We start from the raw sequence: 24,671 nt of genomic DNA on the forward strand, positions 1-24,671 counted from the left end.
TATTTACCTTCTACCTACACCCATTGTATTCTGCGCATGTAACAAATACAATTTGATTTGATTTTGAATTTATGCCATTGAAAACTTTTTACAGTCTCCTCCTCCTAGGCTGCCTCTCCCTCACCAGGCTATTATTCCCTTACTTTCCCATTTCAAGGAAATGAAACTGAAAGATAAGCATAGATGGCCTGAACCAAATTAGAACCAAATTACGATATAAAAAATATTTCACGTTAATTACATCCTAATAAAACGTAGGCTAATACAGTTAAGGTCTGAAAATGTTTCAAATATGATGGCCTGAATGTTGTCATGCACGATAAAACAGGTTCTCGTTCATGCACATGGTTTATCCCACTCGAATGTTTGATTAACCGTCATTGAGCTGCGGAGTGATCAGGAGGTGAGTCGCGTATCATCAAACTTTGCTTATCAAACTCTTTAATGGTTTAAATCACATAGTAACCTTTAAAAAAAATCTTTATTACATAAAGGGAATGTTATACAACACGTAGGCCTACGAAATTGTACAGTAACGGTAGCTGATTATAAACTAAGCTAACTGTAGGCTAATATACTTTTTGGGAATGCAAATGTTTGTTTTTTTCAACATTCTCATGATCCGATTATGCAGCGTTCCTAATTTTTTGTATTAATTATATGGGGTGCCTAAATCACTACAACATTTCACGTGACTGCTATGGACATTATTGATGTTTTTCTGTGGCAGACATTTTCGGAAAATGAAGTGTATTCGATGTCACACGCTGTGTGAGGTGGGACAGCGGTTTTGCTTGAGATGCAAAGCAGTCGTCGAGGAAGAGGGAGGTAAGGTAGCCTTTTTTTAAAGTCATAAAGTTATATGTCGGCTGTATTTTTCTCAGTTATTCTTAAAAATACACTACCAAATATAAAACGCTATTTATAAAAACAAAACAATCTATTCACAAGTAGATTGAATACGTTTACAAATGAACTCAAATGTATCAATGGTGAACCCTGCATGACTGACGAGGGGCATTGTTGAGAAGCCACTGCACAGTCATCTTGGTACTCCTCCCCATTGTAAAAAAAGATTTTGGAAGCTAGAGAAATGCATTTATTAACGTCTACATTCGTTTTGTATATTCTGTTACAGACACCTTAATTCATTCTTTTAAATTATGTGAACTAAACATAAACATACCTTAAAGTATAGATTTTTTGAAGTACTTAATGTTAAGTCCCCAATTCAACAAAGAAATACTAAAATACCATAAATTCCTATGGAAGACTGTTCGTTCTGGGGAGTACCAATATGGCGACTAGTAGTTTCAAAGCCGCTAATTGGCCAATACATACCATTAGCAATCCAGGGTTTATAAATACATCATTGCCAAAATCATTGCCTTGCAAAGTGTATAGGCCCTGTCCACAGTTGCCCAGGGACCTTTATGTTCGGTAACTGATAAACTACACTGAGTGTACAAAACATTAGGAGCACCTTATAGGAGCACCAAGTAGCCTAGTGGTTAGAGCGTTGGGCCAGTAACCGAAAGGTTGCTGGTTTGAATCCGAGCCGACAAGGTACAAATCTGTAGTTCTGCCCCTGAACAAGGCAGTTAACCCACTGTTCCCCGGTAGGCTGTCATTGTAAATTAGAATTTGTTCTTAACTAACTTGCCTAGTTAAATAAAGGTAAAATGTTGAGTTGCAACCCCAGTTTGCTCTTAGAACAGCCTCAATTTGTCAGGGCATGGACTCTACAAGGTGTAAAGTTGGCTGGATGTCCTTTGGGTTGTGGCCCATTCTTGATACATACGGGAAACTTGAGTGTGAAAAGCCCAGCAGCGTTGCAGTTCTTGACACAGTTCCCGACTCACTCAAACCAGTGCGCCTGGCACCTACTACCATACACCGTTCAAAAGCACTTAGATATTTTGTCTTGCCTCTTAACCCTCCGAATGGCACACATACACACAATCCATGTCTCAATTGTCTCAAGGCTTAAACATCCTTCTTTAACCTGTCTCCTCTTCATTTACACTGATTTAAAGTGGATTTAAACAAGTGACATCAATAAGGGATCTTAGCTTTCACCTGGTCAGTCTATGTCATGGAAAGAGCAGGTGTTCCTATGGTTTTGTACACTCGGTGTATATGAACTGGAGACAGCGTCTACTCACGATCGTATACGCCGCTTCGTAGTCGCTGTCATATGCTTTAGAGCAGGTAATGCCAGCACTCAGTGCGCACTGGGTCAAGCGTGACCAGCGACAACGTAAACCACGTCATCTAGAAGCATAGAAGGCATTGGATGGATATTAAATGTTAATATCTTCGGCTGTTAGTGAAGGAGAAGAAGAAGAAGAAAAAAATCGACCTCGAAGAAAATTACTGGGGGGGGGGGGGGGGGGGGGGGGGAATGATATGGTTAACTTCGGTACAAAGGTCATAACGAAAGTGTATTTTTAGGAATTAAAAAAATAGTTCTCTCTATGGGACCATCTACGGGAATTGTCCTTTTGGAATAGCGGCAGGAAGTGGGTGCTGACAAAAGTAGTTACTAGTCCTTTATTAGCAGACCGATATAGTCGTCTGAGGCAGAGGCAAATAATTATTACCCCACCTTCTTAGTTTTTGATCTAGGATCAACCTATTCTAACCCTGTGTGTGGGGGGGGGGGGGGGACTATCTGACCTGGATCAGTGTCGAGGGATGGTCCTCTGTAACTTAGTTCAGGGTTCCCAAACTTTTTCACTCAGGCCCCCCTTCCAGCATTGGGGAACATCCTGCGCCCCCACTCCCTGCACACTGGGCGAGTGCCACGTCTATTTCTATGGGTACTAGCACTGTTCCTGACAAACTGTTCATACCCCTCTTGTTGGCAGAGAAAGGATTTTGCAGATTTAACGCTTATTTCCTGTAATTATACACATTTTGTCATGGATTGCAGACATTATTTTGCCGTATTAAAGCTAATTCCTACAATTCTACACATTTTATCATTTGTTATGAGTGTTCATGTGATTTGAGTGACTCAAACATTAGAACAAAATCTATGTGCTAAACAATTTAGCTAAAGTGTTCCCCCCCCAGGACCACTGTAAGTCGCTTTGGATAAATGGCATAATTATCTATATTACAGTTAGTGCTTTTTCCCTTTGGTGAGATCTAATGCATCTGGTAATGCTTCACCAACTTTTTCATGTGCTGCAGCATGTATTATATTGGCATTGTAACACTATTACCCCAAACGTATTTCAGAGCCTTGCAGTCTAAACGATGTGACCTTTGACCGGGTTAGGAGTGGGGCGACTGAAGACACCCTGCCAATGGATAGCTCCTCAGATGAAGAGGTAGGGTGTACCGTTGCTCCTTCACACTGAGGTTTTTGCAGATAGAAATGTGTTGCTGGCTTGGCTCTGAAGCTAAGCAGGGTTGGTCCGGGTCGGTCCCTGGATAGGAGACCAGCTGCTGCTGGAAGTGTTTTTGTGGGGTCAGTAGGAGGCACTCTTTCCTCTGGTCTAAATAATATCCCAATGCCCCAGGGAAGTGATTGGGGACATTGCCAAAATAATGGGTAACTGGGCATTTTTATACATGCATACCCGAAGCATGATGGGATGTTATTTGCATAATTAACTCAGGAACCACACCTGCTTTTAATACACTTTGGTCGCGTTTAAACAAACAGGCAGCCCAATTATGATATTAAAAAAAGTGTCTTTTGATCAATCAGATCTTTTCACGGCAGATCTTCTTCAGAGCTGATCTGATTGGTCAAAAGACCAATTAGTGAAAGAAAGATCAGAATTGGGCTGCCTGTGTAAAGGCATCCTTTGTATCCCTCATTTCCTTTATTTTGTCAGTTACCTGTATATATGAATAGTTAATTTCCAAAATGCATATCCATTGCCAGAAGTGTTGGTAAATTAGCTTTTATTGTTTAAAGAACGGTGTGTTTAACTGTCTAATCATGACATGGGGTTGTTCAATGACAGACACGTATTTGTTTACAATCTATTACCTGATGGTTTCATTTCAGAGACACAAATAATCAATTTTTTTTGTAAAACGCTATACAGTGCCTTCAGAAACTATTCAAACCCTTGACTTTTTCCACATCTTGCTATGTTACAGCCTGAATTTAAAATGGATTACATTTAGATTTTGTGCCAGTGGCTTACACACAATACCCCGTTACGTCAAAGTGGAATTATGTTTTTTGATATTTTTACAAATTCATAAAAAATGTCTTGAGTCAATAAGTATTCAACCACTTTGTTATGGCAAGCCTAGATAAGTTCAGGAGTAAAAATGGGTAACAATTCACATGATATGTTGCATATTTTTTAATGACTACATCATCTCTGTACCCCACACATACAATTATCTATAATGTCCCTGAATTTCAAACACAGATTCAACCACAAAGACCAGGGAGATTTTCCAATGCCTCGCAAAGAAGAGCACCTATTGGTAGATCAGTAAAAATAAAAACAGAAGAATATCCCTTTGAGCATGGAAAAGTTATTAATTACACTTTGGATGGTGTATCAATACACCCAGTCACTACAAAGATACAGGCGTCCTTCCTAACTCAGTTGCCGGAGAGGAAGGAAACCGCTCAGGGATTTCACCATGAGGCCAATGGTGACTATAAAACAGTAACAGAGTTTAATTGCTGTGATAGGAGAGAACTAAGGATGGATCAACATTGTAGTTACTCCACAATACTAAGCTAAATGACAGAGGGGGAAAAATGAAGCCTGTACAGAATAAAATATTCCAAAACATGCATCCTGCTTGCAATAAATCACTGAAGTAAAATTGCAAAAAATGTGGTAAAGGAATAAACTTTATGTCCTGAATACAAAGCGTTATGGGTAGGTAATGTCCAACACAACCCATCACTGAGTACCACCCTTCATATTTTCAAGCATGGTGGTGGCTGCATGTTATGGGTGTGCTTGTCATCGGCAAGGACTAGGGAGGTTATGTTTTTCATAAAAAGAAACGGAATAGAGCTAAGCACAGGCAAAATACTAGAGAAAAATCTAGTTTAGTCTGCTTTACACCAGAGACTGGGAGAGAAATTCACCTTTCAGCAGGATAATAACCTACAACACAAGGCCAACTCTACACTGGAGTTGCAAAGAAAAGTACACTAGTAAAAAGCCCTGTATAATTTTAAAGAATCATAAAACACGGGACGAGATGTTGAAACTGTCCATTGTGCCAATAGATGGTATGCACTCACATGAGATTTGCCGTGATGTTGACAGAGTGGCATGGGAGGTTTATTTCTTAGACTGGGTTAAGATGTCAATTTTGGGACACATCCTCAGTAGTGTGCCTTCGAATCAGTGGGTGTTTCGGCCTTTAATCACTAAACACCCTCATCAAAGGTGGCCAGCTACAGGGTGATCAAGCCTTAGCTTGTGTATTCTATGCCCAATTAATATTTCCCATGGGACTATGCAAGGCAGGGGTGTCCTCTTCCCTGAGCCAGCCCTACAGCTGACCGCATACCTCATATGCCCTCCTCAAGTTGGATGGATCTGAATTGGGTTCTCAGGTGGGGGTGGGGGGGGGGGTCATGAAATTATAGCCCAGCAAGGGTCCTTCCGTTTGATCCAGATCCACTGGCTGCCTCTTTCAGCTGCTTGAGAAACTGCTCTGACGGTCTGCCGCAGAGCCTGTCAATGGATTCCAAGTTCTTTCAGCAACCTGATGGTGGAAGAAGCCACGAATCCTCTGCATCCCACTTCAACTGGCCAGACTTTTGCATTCCAGCCACGCTGAGTTGCGTCTGCTGCCAACTCTGTGTAACGCAGATTATTTGGACTAAAATAACTGATTGTTGAGCCACCCCGGGTGTGTATTGCTAGTAAATCAACTTTAGGCAGATAGCCTAGTGGTTAGAGCGTTGTGCCAGTAACCAAAAGGTTGGCGGATCAAATCCCTGAGCTGTCAAGGTCAAAATCTGTCGTTCTGCCCCTGAATAAGGCAGTTAACCCACTGATCCTAGGCTGTCATTGTAAATAAGAATTTGTTCTTAACTGACTTGCCTAGTTAAATAAAAAATTGTATCAGATCAAGAGAACGTCTGCCAGTCAGGAGTCTTAAATATTGGTTTTAGTGATCATATGGTAACCTGCTGTACCCGTAAGAAATCCAAAATGCTACTAGAGCCAAGTAATAAATACATGAAGGTACGGTCTATGAAACAATACTCAAAATAACATTTTGTAGAGGTCCTTGGAATTTTGGATTGGTCTCATGTACTAAACTGTGATTATGTTGACCAAGCTTGGTATGTTAAAAAAAATCTGGTTTCTGTCTGCACTCGACTCTCTGGCTCCGATGAAACGAATTAGAATCAAACAGCGGTCAGGGAAATGGATCACTTCCGAGATCTTAAACCTAGCCAGATTCAGAAGGACAAATCTACAACAAGATTATGACGGTTATATAAACTGTAGAAACCAGGCTAGATACAAAATGGATAAAGGCCAAATCCCAACATTATATAGACGCTGTTAATGACAATTTACATCAGCCTTGTAAACTGTGGAACATTTTAAAAGACTTTGTCTCAAAAACTTCCCATAAGGTAATCAAAAAGAAAGGAGGACCAAGGCACTCTTCATATAATTAATTAAAATGCCTTTATTTGTATGGCATGTTCTAGAGGTCGACCGATTATGATTTTTCAATGCCGATACCGATTATTGGAGGACCAAAAAAAGCCGATACCGATTAATCGGCCAATTTTATTTGTAATAATAACAATTACAACAATACTGAATGAACACTTATTTTAACTTAATATAATACATCAATAAAATCAATTTAGCCTCAAATAAATAATGAAACATGTTCAATTTGGTTTAAATAATGCAAAAACAAAGTGTTGGAGAAGAAAGTAAAAGTGCAATATGTGCCATGTAAAAAAGCTAGCGTTTAAGTTCCTTGCTCAGAACATGAGAACATATGAAAGCTGGTGGTTCCTTTTGACATGAGTCTTCAATATTCCCAGGTAAGAAGTTTTAGGTTGTAGTTATTATAGGAATTATAGGACTATTTCTCTCTATACCATTTGTATTTCATATACCTTTGACTATTGGATGTTCCTATAGGCACTTTAGTATTGCAAATGTAACAGTATAGCTTCCGTCCCTCTCCTCGCCCCTCCCTGGGCTCAAACCAGGAACACATCAACAACAGCCACCCTCGAAGCATCGTTACCCATCGCTCCACAAAAGCCGCAGAGCAAGGGGAACAACTACTCCAAGTCTCAGAGCGAGTGCCGTCACCGATTGAAACGCTATTAGCTAGCCATTTCACATCAGTTACACCAGCCTAATCTCGGGAGTTGATAGACTTGAAGTCATAAACAGCTCAATACTTGAAGCATTGCAAAGAGCTGCTGGCAAAACGCACGAAAGTGCTGTTTGAATGAATGCGTACGAGCCTGCTGCTTCCTACCATCGCTCAGTCAGACTGCTCAATCAAATATCAAATCATAGACTTAATTATAGCATAATAACACACAGAAATACGAGCCTTTGGTCATTAATATGGTCGAATCCGGAAACTATAATTTAGAAAACAAGACGTTTATTCTTTCAGTGAAATACAGAACCGTTCCGTATTTTATCTAAGTCTAAATATTGCTGTTACATTGTAACATAATTATATAATTACGTAATTACATAATTATGTACAATTCTGGCAAATTAATTACGGTCGTTGTTTGGAATAAATGGACTTCACACAGTTCGCAACGAGCTAGGTGGCCCAAACTGCTGCATATACCCTGACTGCTTGTACGGAACGCAAGAGAAGTGACACAATTTCCCTAATTATAAGAAATTCATGTTAGCAGGCAATATTAACTAAATATGCAATACTTGTGTATTGATTTTAAAGAAAGGCATTGCTATTTATGGTTAGGTTTGGTGCAACGACAGTGCTAAATCATCACCCGTTTGGCGAAGTAGGCTGCGATTCGATGAGAAATGAACAGGCACCGCATCGATTATATGCAACGCAGGACAAGCTAGATAAACTAGTAATATCATCAACCATGTGTAATTAACTAGTGATTATGTGAAGATTGATTGTTTTTTAAAAGTTTAATGCTAGCTAGCAACTTACCTTGGCTTCTTGGTGCCCTCGCGTAACAGGTAGTCAGCCTGCCACGCAGTCTCCTCGTGGAGTGCAATGTAAGGCAGGTGGTTAGAGCGTTGGACTAGTAACCGGAAGGTTGCAAAAACGAATCCCCGAGCTGACAAGGTAAAAATCTGTCGTTCTGCCCCTGAACAAGGCAGTTAACCCACCGTTCCTAGGCCGTCATTGAAAGTAAGAATGTGTTATTAACTGACTTGCCTAGTTAAATAAAGGTGTAAAAAAATATATATAATAAAATCGGCCAAATCGGTGTCCAAAAATACCGATTTCCGATTGTTATGAATAATTAGGGCCGATTTCAAGTCGGCCATTCCGATTAATCGGTCGACTTCTAGCATGTTCAATAGAAACAAAGTTTTAAAAATCCGACGCGTTTCGGCTTCAAGGCCTTCGTCAGGGAGTACAAAGAAATTATAATACAATGTCCTCTTTTGAACAGCTTTTTCCAATCAGTCCTAATTAGAAGAGGGAGTGGTTACAAAATTGATTGGACAACACCTAGTAAGCAATACTATACACATTTAAAAAGTGAAATACTGTAGATGTGTTATATTTTTTTTTACTCCAAGCTAGAAGCATCAGAACGCCTAGAGAGGTAGTTCTAAACTTAAATATGACTGGGTAAAGTGCCAAGAAAAGGAAAGCCATCTATTCCATAGTACACTGGAAGACAGCAAACATGGACAACAACAGTCTAAACATAGCTGAGGGCAATAGAGCAAAATGTCCACTAGATGACAGCAAATGGACCCATCACGACCCCACAGAAAAGGTGAGAAATCCATATCTTCATTTAAACAAGGGTACTTAGTGGTCTGTAGTTTGTAAATCCAAAAACGTACCCTTTGGTTTAGTTGTTTAAGACGGTCCCCTTTTCTAATTGAGGTCGGAACATGATCAATACCCATAGCTTGTAGGGAGGCAGGGTTGCCATGGTGTAAGGACTTGTAGTGCCTTGCCATGGGGTAGTCTTCATTGCCTACCCGTATGGCGCACCTGTGTTCCGCTAAGCGGTCTTGAAGGCATCGCTTCGTCCGTCCAATGTAGAACACCTTGCACTGTGGCCATTCCAATCTGTAGATGACATGAGTGGTTTTGCAGTTAATGAAATGCTTGACGTGATACTCCATTTTAGAAGCTGTGTCAACAAAATACTTTTTCTGTGCAATATTTCTGAAATGGTTTAATTTAAAGAGCCCTTGGGTTTGTGGTCTAGCCAAGTTTTTTGAGAGTCACCAGGAAGATAGCTGTGGACTAATTTGTCAGTTAGGGTAGGACATCTCTTAAAGTTTATGACTGGTGGCTCAGGGAAGACTTGGCGTAGTAGCGTATCACCTTGGATGATTCCCCAATTATTTTTTATGGTTCTTTTAATGCTTCTGTAGTTATGGCCTGGATATTGATGATGTTTTATGTTATGACCAGGCAAAGGTTGCAAATTATTTTAACAAATTTTTTACCACTATAGCCTCATCTCTGGTTAAGAAGTTACCCACGGGCCTCCCGGGTGGCGCAGTGGTCTAGGGCACTGCATCGCAGTGCTAACTGCGCCACCAGAGTCTCTGGGTTCGCGCCCAGGCTCTGTCGCAGCCGGCCGCGACCGGGAGGTCCGTGGGGCGACGCACAATTGGCATAGCGTCGTCCGGGGTAGGGAGGGTTTGGCCGGTAGGGATATCCTTGTCTCATCGCGCTCCAGCGACTCCTGTGGCGGGCCGGGCGCAGTGCGCGCCAGCCAAGGGGGGCCAGGTACACAGTGTTTCCTCCGACACATTGGTGCGGCTGGCTTCCGGGTTGGAGGCGCGCTGTGTTAAGAAGCAGTACGGCTGGTTGGGTTGTGCTTCGGAGGACGCATGGCTTTCGACCTTCGTCTCTCCCGAGCCCGTACGGGAGTTGTAGCGATGAGACACGGTAGTAATTACTAGCGATTGGATACCATGAAAATTGGGGAGAAAATGGGATAAAAAAATATAAAAAAATTTTTTAAAAAAAGAAGTTACCCACATGCTCTGGACACTGGCCAGTCTTTCGTTAACAACTTTTACCATAGCATAACCGAGGACAAAGTTTCCAATCTACTATGCTTAATGAGCACAAACAAAGCAACTGGGCTGGATAACCTTCCTGCAAGATTCATAAAGGATAGTGCTTGTGTCACTGCTAAAATGATAACGCATATTGTAAACTTTTCTATTAGTAGTGGTACATTTCCCAAGGATCTCAAACAGCCCGTGTGGTTCCACTCCACAAGAAGAGCAGTAAAACAAATGTAGGAAACTACAGGCCTTTGTCAATCCTCAGCACCTTATTCAAAGTTGTTGAGAGATTACTTTTTAATCAACTTGAGGGATACCTTCTTGAGCACAAACTTCTTTATGAACTCCAATCTGGCTTTAGAACAGCTCATTCCACTGATACTTGCCGTATCCACCTTTTTGACCACATAAACCAGAAAAGTGAGAAGGGGAACTATACCGGTATGGTCAGGTTAGACTTGCAGAAAGCTTTTGACACTGTGGACCATGATATTCTCCTGATGAAAATGAAATGCGTGGGTCTAAATGATGTAGCAGTGAATTGGTTTAGGTCTTATCTGACCAAGGGAACACAAGTATGTGATGTTGGTGATGTTCTGTCAGAGGCGAAAGAAATATCCTGTGGAGTACCGCAGTGATACATTTTAGGACTTCTCTTATTTCTTATATATGTTAATGATATGCCAGATACAGTAAAGTGCAAACTATTGCTTTATGCTGATGATTCAGCCATACTGGTACCAGGGAAGGATACAGTTTACATAGGAGACCCTGAGTAAGGAATTGCATTTAGTTAGAGATTGGTTGTCACTACATTTGGGAAAAACTGAATCGATATTGTTTGGAACAAAACTTAGATTGCTTAGGGCTGACAAGATATCTATAATTTGAGTGTTCCTACGTGGTGCAGACTCAGTCTTGACTTACACTACCGTTCAAAAGTTTGGGGTCACTTGTCCTTGTTTTTGAAAGAAAAGCACATTTTCTGTCCAATAAAATAACATAAAATTGATCAAAAATACAGTGTAGACATTGTTAATGACTATTGTAGCTGGAAATGGCAGATTTTTTATGGAATATCTACATAGGCGTACAGAGGCCCATTATCAGCAAACATCACTCCTGTGTTCCAATGGCACGTTGCGTTAGCTAATCCAAGTTTTTAATTTTAAAAGGCTAATTGATCATTAGAAAACCCTTTTGCAATTATGTTAGCACAGCTGAAAACTGTTGTGCTGATTAAAGAAGCAATAAAACTGGCCTTCTTTAGACTAGTTGAGTATCTGGAGCATCAGCATTTGTGGGTTCGATTACAGGCTCAAAATGTCCAGAAACAAAGAACTCTCATCTGAAACTTGTCAGTATATTCTTGTTCTGAGAAATGAAGGCTATTCCATGCGAGAAATTGCCAAGAAACTGAAGATCTCGTATAACGCTGTGTACTACTCCCTTCACAGGACAGCACAAACTGGCTCTAACCAGAATAGAAAGAGTGGGAGGGCCCCGGTGCACAACTGAGCAAGAGGACAAGTACATTAAAGTGTCTAGTTTGAGAAACAGATGCCTCAAGTCCTCAACTGGCAGCTTCTTTAAATAGTACCCGCAAAACACCAGTCTCAACAGTGAAGAGGCGACTCCGGGATGCAAGATGGGCAAAAGAACACATACACTGGACAGAGGAGCTCTGCCTAGAATTCCAGCATCCCGGAGTAGGTGAACCTTCACCCCAGTCTGAGGTCCTGAACGCTCTGGAGCAGGTTTTCATCTCTGTACTTTGCTTCGTTCATCGTTCCCTCAATCCTGACTAGTCTCCAAGTCCCTGCCACTGAAAAACACCGCCACGGCGTAATGCTGCCACCACCATGCTTCACCGTAGGGATGGTGCCAAGTTTTCTCCAGACGTGATGCTTGGGCTTCAGACCAAAGAACCTTGTTTCTCATGGTCTGAGAGTATTTAGGTACCTTTTGGCAAACTCCAAGGAGGCTGTCATGTGCCTTTTACTGAGGAGTGGCTTCCGTCTGGCCACTCTAACATAAAGGCCTGATTTGTGGATCGCTGCAGATGGTTGTCATTTTGGCATTCACTTCTCTGACCAAGGCCCTTCTCCCCCGACTGCTCAGTTTGGCTGGGCGGCCAGCTCTAGGAAGAGAATTGGTGGTTCCAAACTTCTTCCATTTAAGAATGATGGAGGCCACTGTGTTCTTGGGGAGCTTCAATGCTGCAGACATTTTTTTGTACCCTTCCACAGATGTGTGCCTTGACGCAATCCTGTATCGGAGCTCTAGAAACAATTCCTTTGACCTCATGGCTTGGTTTTTGCTCTGACATGCACTGTCAACTGTGGGACCTTTTATAGGCAGGTGTGTGCCTCTCCAAATCATGTCCAATCAATTGAATTTACCACAAGTGGACTCCAAGTTATAGAAACATCTTAAGGATGATCAATGGAAACAGGATACACCTGATCTCAATTTCGAGTCTCGTAGCAAAGGGTCTGAATACTTATGTAAATAAGGTATTTCTGTTTTATACTTTTAATACATTTGCAAACGTTTAAAAAAACAAAACAAAAAAAACTGTTTTTGCTTTGTCATTATGGGGTATTTTGTGTAGATTGCTGAGGATTTATTTTAATTTAATCAATTTTAGAATAAGGCTGTAACGTAACACAATGTGGAAAAAGTCAAGGGGTCTGTATACTTTCCGAAGGCACTGTATACCTGGCTCCTGTAAGACCCTATGATCCGTGAACCGCAAATGATTGACAGCAAGATGTTGTCTATCTATTCCTTATAGAGCTCTCTAAAATATGGAGTATGTCTAGATTTTTAAAAATGTCACATTAATTTAGTCACCATTATAAAAATATGAATATCTCAAAAGTACTCTTTGATTTTGCATATTTTTTTTTACATATTTCCAAAATGAGTGCTCTGCTACTTTTTCAGTTAATATTTATTTTATTTAAACCTTTATTTAACTAGGCAAGTCAGGGAGAATGATCTAACAAACTACATTTTGGCGTTCACTAATCATAAAACTATTTACATGTAATGGAAATTAGGGTACATTTGTGGACACAATTCAAACGTATTTAAAAAAATATATATATATATGTGAAGAATTGTATTTCAGAATCTAGACATCCTCCATAGTTTAGAGCACACTATAAGGAGTATAATCACACCAGGATGTTTTCTGTATTAGGTACAGTTAGTTCATGGGTCATAGGATCTTACAGGAGTCATGTATAGGTCTGAATAAAGGGCCACTTTCATCATGATTTTCCAAACATTTAAAAGGTATATCAAACATCCAAGTTTCTATGTGATAACTGCCAACAATCTGAGATACCAAAAGTATTTTCGGGCTTTCCTGGCATGGAATCGCCCTTGTTGACTTTCACCAGGCCCTGTACATATTGTGGTTGTCCTTTAAAATGTACACTCTTTTATCAAGTACATTGCAATTTGCAGTGTGGTAAATTTCTATTACATATTTTTCATTCAATTGACTGTAGATGTTTTACTTTTGAATTGAAGGACTTCCAAGATGCAAGTGATCTATTCCTTGACTTATATCCTGGGAAAGATGAGGACACATCTCAGAGAGTACAAGCTGACAGTCTGGAGACAGAGCCATCTCAACAGATGGATGCTGCTGTAGCAGGTACTTCAATAATATTAGAGGAATTATTCTGTACCTCTGAATTTGACAACCGTATACTTTATAATTTCATAAAAATCATTACCAGTTGCTTTCCATTCACAAACACTGCATGTATGCTTATTTGCATTGAACATTGAAGGAACGTTACTTTATTCACTGTGAACGGCGATCAGCACTGGTTCTAACTGTTTAAAAAGAATCTCACTCGTTTTTCACTATTTATCACTATTTCACTACTGTTATTTTTTTACTAGTATTATTATAGCATAATAACAGTAGGGATGATGCAGTATAATAGCATGTATTTATAAACGTTTAATGCGTGAAAAGAGTTGTGTTGAAGACTCCTTATGTATAGTTGAAAGATATTTTCAGGTTTGTGATTGGCTGCTATATCTCATTTCCTAGCCCAGAGATGAAACATTTATATATTTCTTCTTGTATATATGTGCAAGTTATTCAAACATTTTTTGCTCTCTTCCACAGAGCCCACCTCCCCCGGAGAGATAACAGTTCACTATGTTGGCAGTGACTCTGTTTCTCTGAGCTGGCGCCCTTCTGACCGGCGGTACGCGTTGACCTACTCCTGCAACACCCAGAGAGAGATCCGTTCCATCCAAGGTTCCAGCAGCGCTGTTGTGGAAGGCCTTTATCCAGGGACGGAGTACACATTCAGCGTCACACCGGTCACAGAAGATAGCAATCTGAGCGCGGTGACCACAATGTCCATGTATACGAGTAAGTGCAATGATTCAAACATTTCCTCTTGCATTACAGGAAAAATAGTTTTGACTTGTTTTCATTCTTCAAGTTGTAATTGAATTGGGCCCTTTTTGTCCTTTTTTGTAGAACCTCTGCCACCTGAAAGAGTAAAGATTGACCAAGTCAGCAGTGAATCAGTGTCTCTGGGTTGGGACAAACCGATTGGTGTCACTGAGGCATGTCTCGTGACCTGTTCCTGTGATGGGGAGGAAGTCCAGAAGATAACAACAGAGTCCAACACCCTGACGTTCTCCAGTCTGAGCCCAGGTGTCAAGTACTCCTTTCACGTCTCTACGGTGCTGAAGAACGGGACCCAAAGCAAGTCGGCTGTGACATATGGCCGCACAAGTGAGTGTGTTAAAACGTGGGACAGGAGGATGTTTTACAATCGATTGATTGACAACCAAGGAGGTCAGATCTGAAACCGTTGTTTTCTTTCCCGCCACAGAAACCCACCTGGAGAGTTTGCTGCTGGACCTGGGGTTGGAGCAGCACTACACAGAGAAGCTGGACCTTAGCACCGTGCTGCAGATCGATGAGAAGACTGTCACCGATGAACCTGCTCAGACTCTCTCAGCCCTGCCATGGATTTTCCTAAAGAGGTTAATGATGGTGAATGTGACTGCTAGGAGTGTGAAATGTACCTCAATAGGAGGCGAGGCAAGTTGTGATGCTTCATTTTGCAACATAGATCTAGATCTGGAGAGTGTGGTTGATAACCTGGACTCTAGTAATGTTGTAAACCCCTTAGACATTGTGACTGCTCTCTTTCTGTGTTCCAATGGTTTTCTCCAGCAAGAGATGGTTTTGAAAATGTCAATGTGTCAGTTTTCAGTGCCCCTGCTTCTCCACAATTGTGACACAGAAGAGTGTACGCTAATGCTCTGGGCCATGAGAGACATTGTCAAGAAGTTCAGACCGCATTCATTGGCAGATTCCAGAGGATTTGTTGAAGACAGGATTGTTCTCTCTGACCTCCCCATGGTCTCTTTTGTCAGATTGGGCGAGTGCTCTCTGTCCAAGTCTCTGATTCTAAACAAGCTGCTGAGTAATCCTCAACAGTATCACGACACGTTTGTCCACCACGACATGGAATGTGGCGATAGCCCAAGGAGAATATCCAACGGATTGGTTGAGATAAGCTGGTACCTCCCAAGTGGGAAAAAAAACATTGATATTTTTGGTGAAGCTATTGCTGTAACCAATCTTAGAGGGGACATCCGTTCTTTTGAAACACAATATTCCTTTCTTTGCCAGACGTCTGCAGCAGTCTTTGTGTTCTTTGACAACCTGGACACCAAGTACAAGCTACTGACCAGCCAACACACCAAGGCTCAATTGTTTCTAGTGGGTAACACACAGAGCAAGAGCTTCAGCATTGATGCGTTGAAAAGAACAGCAGCAGAGTTGAACTTGAAAAAAAGCAGCATCATCCTGAAGACCAAACAGATGAATGAGGCAGACTTTGTGAAGAACCTGCGAAACACAGTTGGTGAGTTGATTAAGAATTCAAAGTCCAAAATGCCATTGGAGCAGATGGCTGAAGTGGCGCATGAGCTTGGAATACTGGTTGATGAGGACTACAAAGAATGTCAGAGTGCCAAGATAAATGCTGACGCAATCACGTCAAAAATTTACGACACACCACAGTATAAGGAAAGTCAGCTTCCCTTGCAAGGACAGATTTGGAAGGAGCTGGCACGTATAGAGAAGGAGGAATGCAGACTGCGGAAAGCTGGGAACCAGAACCTGGAGATGTACAAAAGTGAACTCCAAACAGACAAGAGACAACTTAGGGAACAGCAAAGGAGATATGACATTTCAGAGGCAATGACCTGCTTCATAAATGCAATATCATGCACAGGGCTAGAAAGGACCTATTTCGTGAAATGGATGAGAATGAACCTGGACAATCTGGCTCGTAAAAACCTTTCTGGCCTTAGAGAGCTGTACAAAGAAAAGTCTCAGAATTCATCTGAAAACAAAGATGAAATTGCAGACCTTGACAGACAGATTTCAAACAGTTCTTTGGGAACTGAGCATTTCCTACGTGAAATGGGTCAACTGTATGAATCTGCAGTCTTACTGGAAGAACCTGAAGAGTCAAGGCAACAACTGAAGCACCTGCCCAGACTATGTGCTGAGTTGCTTCTGGATGGGTTTCCTCTGGAGCTGGTGGATGGAGACGCGTCTAACATACCTCTGAGATGGGTGAGTGATGTGCTGCATCAGCTCAATGTCTTGGTGCAACCGAAGAGCAAGATCCTGGTGGTAACTGTTCTAGGTGTTCAGAGCACGGGAAAGTCCACTCTATTGAACACAATGTTTGGAGTGCAGTTCGCAGTCAGTAGCGGCAGATGCACAAGAGGGGCCTTTATGCTGCTCATCAAAGTCAAAGACGACTTCAAAAAGGAGCTGAACTGCGACTTCTTAGTGATCATCGACACAGAAGGGCTGAAGTCGCCAGAGCTGGCACAGCTTGATGACAGCTACGAGCATGACAATGAGCTAGCCACACTTGTTGTCGGGCTGAGTGATGTCACTATAATCAATATTGCCATGGAGAACTCGACCGAGATGAAGGATATCCTGCAGATCGTGGTCCACGCTTTTCTCCGGATGAAAGAGGTGGGAAAGAAACCCAAGTGTCAGTTTGTCCACCAGAACGTGGCAGATGTCTCGGCACATGATAAGAACATGAGAGACCGGAAAATGCTGCTGGAGCAATTAAACGAGATGACCCAGGCAGCAGCCAGAATGGAAAACAAGGAGGAGAACAAGAGCTTCACTGATGTGATGGAGTACAACCCAGAGACTGGTAACTGGTACATCCCTGGACTTTGGCACGGAAACCCTCCAATGGCACCCGTCAACGCCGGTTACAGCGAGTCTGTATATGAGTTCAAAAAGAACATGATCGAGGTCTTCCAGAACTGTGAAGCCTCTGGGAACAACATCCTGGACTTTCTGGAGTGGACAAAAAGCCTGTGGAATGCTGTGAAGTATGAAAACTTCATCTTCAGCTTCAGAAACAGCCTGGTGGCTGATGCCTACATGAAGCTGTGTGTTGAGTTCAGTAAGTGGGAATGGTCATTCAGAAAGCACATGCACACATGGATGACAAATGCTGAAACGAGGATTTCCAACTTCGGAACAATAGCAATGAAATATCAAACAGGAGACGTGAGGGATTTTCTCCATCATTTGAAAAGTGAAGCCTCCATAGAACTCGTCCAATGGGAGAAGACCCTTCTTGACAACCTAACCAAGTACTTTGAACAGGCAGATGGACATGTCTACTTGGTGGAGAGATACAGAGAGGATTTCGCAAACAGCACCAAAAGTCTTAAAAGGGAGATAGAAAACTCTGTTTTGAGTAAACTGGGCGCTGATGTTGAGATTCAACAAGGAATGAACAAGCTTGCCACAATCAAGAAGAACTACACAGCGGTGATGGAGGAGAAGGTGCTGAAGTTGGTTGAGAACTGCAGAGAGAACAAATGTCAGAGGCCAGATCAGGAGCTTGACAGAGAATTTGAAAAAGTGTGGGAGGAAACTGTGCAGGAGCTCTCTTTTACAGGATTGAAGAAAATAGACATTGTGAGCCATGTTTTAAGCCAGCTCCGGTCTAACATGATGCAGAAGGCAGTGAATAAAAAGTTGAACAATGTGAAACTTGAAGATCATGGAACAAAACCCTTCATAGTCTCTCCAGGGGGGTTCTTAAAGAAGTTAGTGAATAGCATTTACATGAATGAGAACACAAGAAAAACCCAGGCCATGGCAGACAACCTCATAGACAAATGCAACGAATTTGTGAGAGAGACTGTTCAAAATAAGACAAACTACCATGACACATACATTCAAGAGATCCTGCACATGATTGAAGAGAAGTTGGAAGCCAACAAAAATCTTGGGACAAGCAATAAATTTGAACTCTCCATTAAATTGTACATTTGTGGGTTTGCATCCAGGGCTTTCCAAGCAATGCATGAACAGTTCATATGTGAAAACAATCCTCGTTGGTGCCTTGAACAGTTCAAAGGTAAATACTTGGCAGACTTCAAAGACTTGTTCAGTGGACAAGATCAGTGTCAGAAGAAAGCTGCAGAGTTCACCAACCTGTGTCTCAGACCTGCAGTAGAAGCCTGTGTCACCAATTCTCTGGGTCTAGAAATTGTTGATGTCATGTTGACGGGACAGAATGCCTTTCAATTCAGCTCTCGGACATTTTTCCAGTACTCTATCCTGAAGCAACTGCTGTCAGCATTCAACTTTGACGACTATGTGAGCTACATTTGTCACTATGAAGCTTTTGTCAAGAATTGGATTTTGAATGAAATCTTGAAACGCTTTTCACAAGGGAACAAAATGTTTGAATTGGAGAAGTATCAACTCAATGGGATTATCAAAGGAATCAATGAGGCAATCTCAAAGGCACAGACTAATGAGAATGACAACATAAAGGAATTCCTTCAGGACATATGCAGGGAACTTGGAGAGAAGCTGGTCATTCCCCAAGATGCGTTGGAAGCCACTATGATCCTCAACAATTCCAAACAGGAACAGTTTGCCCACTGGCTCAAAACGTCTGTGGTGGAGATGGAACAGTCTCTGACAGAAGAATTCCAAAAAGCAGGGGATGTGAAAACGAAATTGAAAAGACAGAAAATCAAGCCTCAGAACGAGCTGTTCACAAGAGTGTTTGGCTGCGGGAAGCAGTGTCCATTCTGCGGGGCACCATGTGAGGCAGGAGGGGAGGCCCACAATGAGCACTGTGCCTCAATACACCGACCACAGGGACTTGGTCAGTTCAGGTTTAATGTCTCAATGAAACTTTGCACTGACATCTGCTCCTCTGCGGTGTTTAGTGAGGGTTCTTTCAAATGCTACGAGACAAATGAAGAACTTCAGCCTTTAAAAAAGTACAGAGAGATTTTTCCCAACTGGCATATCCCGGCAGATCCCAGCATACAGGCCTCAGACTACTGGAAATATGTGATGGCAAAATTCAACAAGGAATTTGCCATACAGTATGTCGCAAGCCCTGGAGATATCCCCCCCGCCTGGAAACGGATCACAAAGGAACAGGCAGAAAACAGCCTTAGAGAGTCTTTTAGCATTAATTGAGAGCCTCTTCATCATCTTGAAGAAGAGTGGCATCTTGAAGAGTAATGAAGTGTCAGGCCATAGTCAAACATAATTGTCAGATTTAATAGTAAACAAAGAACATAAATTAATAATACAAGACATCTGCTTCATCACTAAGCAGAAGAGTCTGGTGGCTGGAATGATAACGTGTCATACACTTTGCCTCAGTTAGTTCTGTCCCAGCAATAATCATTTATTTTTGCATATAATCAAAGTTTAGCAACCATTGATACTTAATGATGTGTTGATATTTTTTTTTTAATGTATGTATATTTTGAGAATCTGCATTGGAATAATGGTCATAATTCAAGAGATGTTTTCTTGTCACGTTTAGTTTTTATTTGTGCTAGCATTCCACTACATGTTTTGGTTCTTATGCGGTGAATGGGGGTTCATTTTGCTGTAACACTGGGTAAAGTCAAGGCATTCTTTACTTACATTTATTCAGGAAAGTGTTGAAACCATTGAATTTGAAAATTATATTGTTCTGAGTCTAATACTTCTGAACTTTTCACTTTCCAAAGACACTTTGATATGAAATATTCTATTGTGTTTTTTTCTCCCCTGTGAAATATCAGTAGCTATTTGTATTAGCTGAATATTTTTTTATTAGACTGTGTATAATACTTATAACCAGAAGACGTACACACACAAGCATCCTGATGCTTCTTACTGTATAAGTATTTCACACCAATTGTATTCCATAATAATTAATCACTTTCTTGTATATTATATCAATGGCAAATTATCTTAACAGTGAGTCTTTGAGGTGCAGTCAACACTCTGGCTATGAATGTCTTTAAACAAAGTAGGCTACACCAACTGAGGTGAACGCTTCTATGTAAACTTTTGTATTAAAGGGAAAATGGCTTGCTTTGAATACCCCCCAAAAAAGCAGCATTCATTTTCAAGTGAGGATTAAGATTTCCCTTCACTGGAACTAAGGGGCATAGCCCGAACCATGAAAAACAGTCTCATACCATTATTCCTCCTCCACCAAACTTTACAGTTGGCACTATGCATTGCAGCTTTACACCACTCCAGCCGACGCTTGGCATTGTGCATGGTGATCTTAGGCTTGTGTGCTCTTGCATGGTCATGAAAACTCATGAAGCTCCCAACGAACAGTTATTGTTCTGACGTTGCTTCCAGTGGCAGTTTGGACCTCGGTAGTGAGTGTTGCAACCAGGACCATTTTTACACACTTCAGCACTCGGCATTCTGTGAGCTTGTGTCGCCTACCACTTCGCGGCTGGGCCATTGTTACTCCTAGACGAACTGACTTGTTGGAAAGGTGGTATCCTATGACTGTGCCAAGTCTCACTGAGCTCTTCAGTAAGGCCATTCTACTGCCAATGTTTTTCTATGGAGATTGCATGGCTGTGTGCTCGACTTTATACATGTGGCTGAAATGGCCGATTCCACTAATTTGAAGGCGTGTCCATATATTTTGTGAATGTATAGTGTATACAAAACAATACACTAAAATCCAAAAAATAAAAAGGAATTAATAAATATATAAATAAAATATATAAATATTAGAACAAGCAATGTCAGTCATAAATATATATTTATATGATGGTGTGTATAGACATTATTGGCAGTATATGAATAGAAAAGGTGTACAGCAGTAGTTATAGGATAGACCTTGACTAGAATACAGTTTATACACTGAGTGTACAAAACATTAGGAACACCTTCCTAATATTGAGATGCACCCCGTTTTGCCCTCAAAACAGCCTGAAGTCATCAGGGCATGGACTCTACAAGATGTTGAAAGCATTCTGCAGGGATGCTGGCCCATGTTGACTCTTGATACACACGGGAAACTTGAGTGTGAAAAACCCAACAGCGTTGCAGTTCTTGACACACTCAAACTGGTGCATCTGGCACCTACTACCATACCCCATTTAAAGGCCCATTCCATGTCTCAAGGCTTACAAAATCTTTCTTTAACCTGTCTCCTCCACTTCATCTACGTGTGTGACATCAATAAGGGATCATAGACTGACCAGGTGAAAGCTACGTCATGGAAAGCATAGCCGCGGGAAGTAGGGTTGCTGGGGGTGCTGCAGCACCCCCTGAACATTTTAATAATTAAAAGAAAATATTAATTAAAAAAATTGAATTTTAAAAATATATATTTTCACAAAAGTAGTGCACTGGACCTTTACTTGTGTTAGCGGCTCGATATAGACGTCTGTAGCGCGGCAAATACTTTTTTCAGCATCTCTACTTTGGCAAAAAACGTAGTTGCATCATTAAGAACAGGTTCTTGCAGGATTCAAAGCTGTCGTAAAGGGTGGTTACTTTGAAGAGTCTCAAATATAAAATATATTTTGATTTGTTTACACTTTTGTTTTGGTTACATGATTTCATATGTGTTATTTCATAGTTTTGATGTCTTCACTATTATTCTACAATATAGTAAAAAAATTAAGAAAACCCCTTGAATGAGTAGGTGTGTCCAAACTTTTGACTGGTACTGTAACTTGCTTAAAATTAGACAGTAGGGTGACTCCCCTAGCGGCCAATGACGAACGCCCAAACCACTGTCCCAATAAGGGATATCTCTAGGGAATGTGCTTATTGGGCCAGTATAGTTAGGCCTTGTCCAGAAGAAATCCTAATCCCTCCTTCCTAGGCACATGTGTAGATCTGAAACAACTTGATAGATTTAAATGTGACACACACAAAATGTATGGTCACATTTGTGTTTATGCATTGTTTCTTTGTATTGGGGTTAGAATACTTTTACTGAAATGCCAGTCCTCCAATATTTAGCCATTTAGCATTTATACTACTGTTGGCCAGTAGGGGTCAGTGAGACGTGTTCGCTTCGCACTGGGACTATATGCGATCCTGCACCAGTGTGTTCTCATAATTTACTGTGCTTCTACACTTGCATTGCTTGCTGTTTGGGGTTTTAGGCTGGATTTCTGTACAGCAATTTGTGACATCAGCTGATGTAAGAAGGGCTTTATAAATACATTTGATTGATTGATTGAACCTTTGAAAGAGAAGCCACGGTCTCCTGTTTCATCATTTAGCCTGTGTTACATGTCAGTAAAGTGCAACAATACACTGAATACCACAATATAGTTTTGTAACTTTGCTGTTGAAGTGAATGTAATGTTTTGAACAACATAGTAATTGTATAACTTCGTACTAGACAAAAAAACCATGTCGAGTGTAAAATTAAATGATGGTGGTGCATTCCTTCGATCTAGAAAAACGCATTAACTCCTGAACATTTTTATTTTTGAAAAAGACTCCTGACAATATCCTAAGTGTTTAGAGAGTTTAATGCTGTAACTGTGATGTTTAAGAACTTTTGTAATTGTTGTACTGTAAAATGTTAGAAAAGCAGTTAGCTTTTGGCTAGCTCCGGTTAGCTTTTGGCTAGCTCCGGTTAGCTTTTGGCTAGCTCCGGTTAGCTTTTGGCTAGCTCCGGTTAGCTTTTGGCTAGCTCCGGTTAGCTTTTGGCTAGCTCCGGCTAGCTTTTGGCTAGCTCCGGTTAGCTCTTGGCTAGCTCCGGTTAGCTCTTGGCTAGCTCCGGTTAGCTTTTGGCTAGCTCCGGTTAGCTTTTGGCTAGCTCCGGTCAGTTGGTTGATAGTTAACAACAGAATGCAGCACGCGACTGAAGAGAGAAGAGACAACCAAGTTGCTAGTTACAGCATCAGCGCACGCTCTGGAAAGAGAGTGGAAAGGCAGGTCATCAGTTATAGCAGCGCGCCCCCTGAACTATAACGAAGAAGTAGGTGAGAAGTCTGATGACGGAGACGGGGGTGAAAAGGTGATGAAGCGTACTTCATGGGCTGTAACCGAAAAACAACTGTCATTTGGAAAGTTTGAGGTGAGGGAGAAAGTGTTGTGGAACAAGTATTGTTAGCATTGTTAAGTATCTTGCTTGCTGGATCAAATTCTCTGTTAGCTAGCCAGAAAAATGTTGAGCCACATTAGCCAACTTAACTGATCAAATAATGTAGTTTATGGTGTGAAAATTAGCTGGCTAATAAAGTCAGACAGCTAAAGTTAGCTAGTTAACATTAAAAAGAAAGGTGTCATTGTACATTGATTCATGTTTTCTTTTAAATACACAATTATAATTCCTCCACAACCTCAGAGGATCTAGATACTTTTTCTAACCTCTGGATTTAAAACAAATTAGTGTACTATATAAATGCTACTTTTACATTACCGTGTAGTTTACCAATAAAATGGTCTGACCGGGATGTGAACATACTCAGTATACATATCCCGAAAGAAATACATTCTCGAAAGTTAGCAAAAATAGATAATATCTTGCTACCATGGAAAAGAAAATACCTGTCTATTTGTGTGAAAAAATCACCCCGATTAACTCTTTACTCATATCACAGTTGACCTATTTGCTTATGGTTTTGCCTAAACCTAGCGACCTGCTTTTTAAATTATATGAGCAAAAAATATTCAATTTTATTTGGAATGGCAAGCCAGGCAAAATTAAAAGTGCCTATTTATATAATGAATATGAATTCGGAAGGCAGAAATTATTAAATATTAAAGCATTAGACCTCTCACTAAAGGCATCAGTCATACAAAAGTTATTTCAGGTTAATCCACCTGAAAAGACAGAACAAATAATACAACAAATATTGTGGTTAAACTTAAATATAGTAATATTTTTTTTTTTTACTAAATTTTTGGATAAAATGTTTAAAAAATGTATTCCCTTTGTAAATTATATCATAAATAGGACTGGTGGAGTTGTAACACATGCAGCTAATGCAGACATATGGAAATGTCTGCTCTATCCAAAATTACAACCAACTAATTGCAGCATTAACACAAAAATGGAAAAGGCAAGTGGAAGGGGGAAAAATGAAGGACCTTGT

General features: G+C 40.9%; 1 protein-coding gene across 1 annotated transcript; it reads left to right on the top strand.

The window, feature by feature from the left end:
* Positions 1-170: 170 nt before the first annotated feature.
* On the top strand, positions 171-23,117 carry LOC129865458 (interferon-induced very large GTPase 1-like). The gene is made up of 7 exons (XM_055938273.1): positions 171-403; positions 731-828; positions 3,247-3,338; positions 13,755-13,881; positions 14,368-14,619; positions 14,731-14,991; positions 15,092-23,117. Exons 2-7 carry the CDS (start codon positions 744-746, stop codon positions 19,771-19,773), a joined length of 5,499 nt encoding a protein of 1,832 aa, XP_055794248.1. The 5' UTR covers positions 171-403; positions 731-743; the 3' UTR covers positions 19,774-23,117.
* The last annotated feature ends 1,554 nt before the right edge of the window (positions 23,118-24,671 follow it).

The sequence above is a fragment of the Salvelinus fontinalis genome, chromosome 11 (genome assembly GCF_029448725.1).
Source record: "Salvelinus fontinalis isolate EN_2023a chromosome 11, ASM2944872v1, whole genome shotgun sequence".
Taxonomy (NCBI): Eukaryota; Metazoa; Chordata; class Actinopteri; order Salmoniformes; family Salmonidae; genus Salvelinus; species Salvelinus fontinalis.

Bases quoted from the DNA above. Each gene is read 5' to 3' on its own strand.
- LOC129865458 (XM_055938273.1), top strand. From the start codon at position 744: ATGAAGTGTATTCGATGTCACACGCTGTGTGAGGTGGGACAGCGGTTT. The intron at 3,339-13,754 runs GTAGGGTGTACC...TTTGAATTGAAG, and splicing joins ATAGCTCCTCAGATGAAGAG to GACTTCCAAGATGCAAGTGA. The intron at 13,882-14,367 runs GTACTTCAATAA...TCTCTTCCACAG, and splicing joins GATGGATGCTGCTGTAGCAG to AGCCCACCTCCCCCGGAGAG.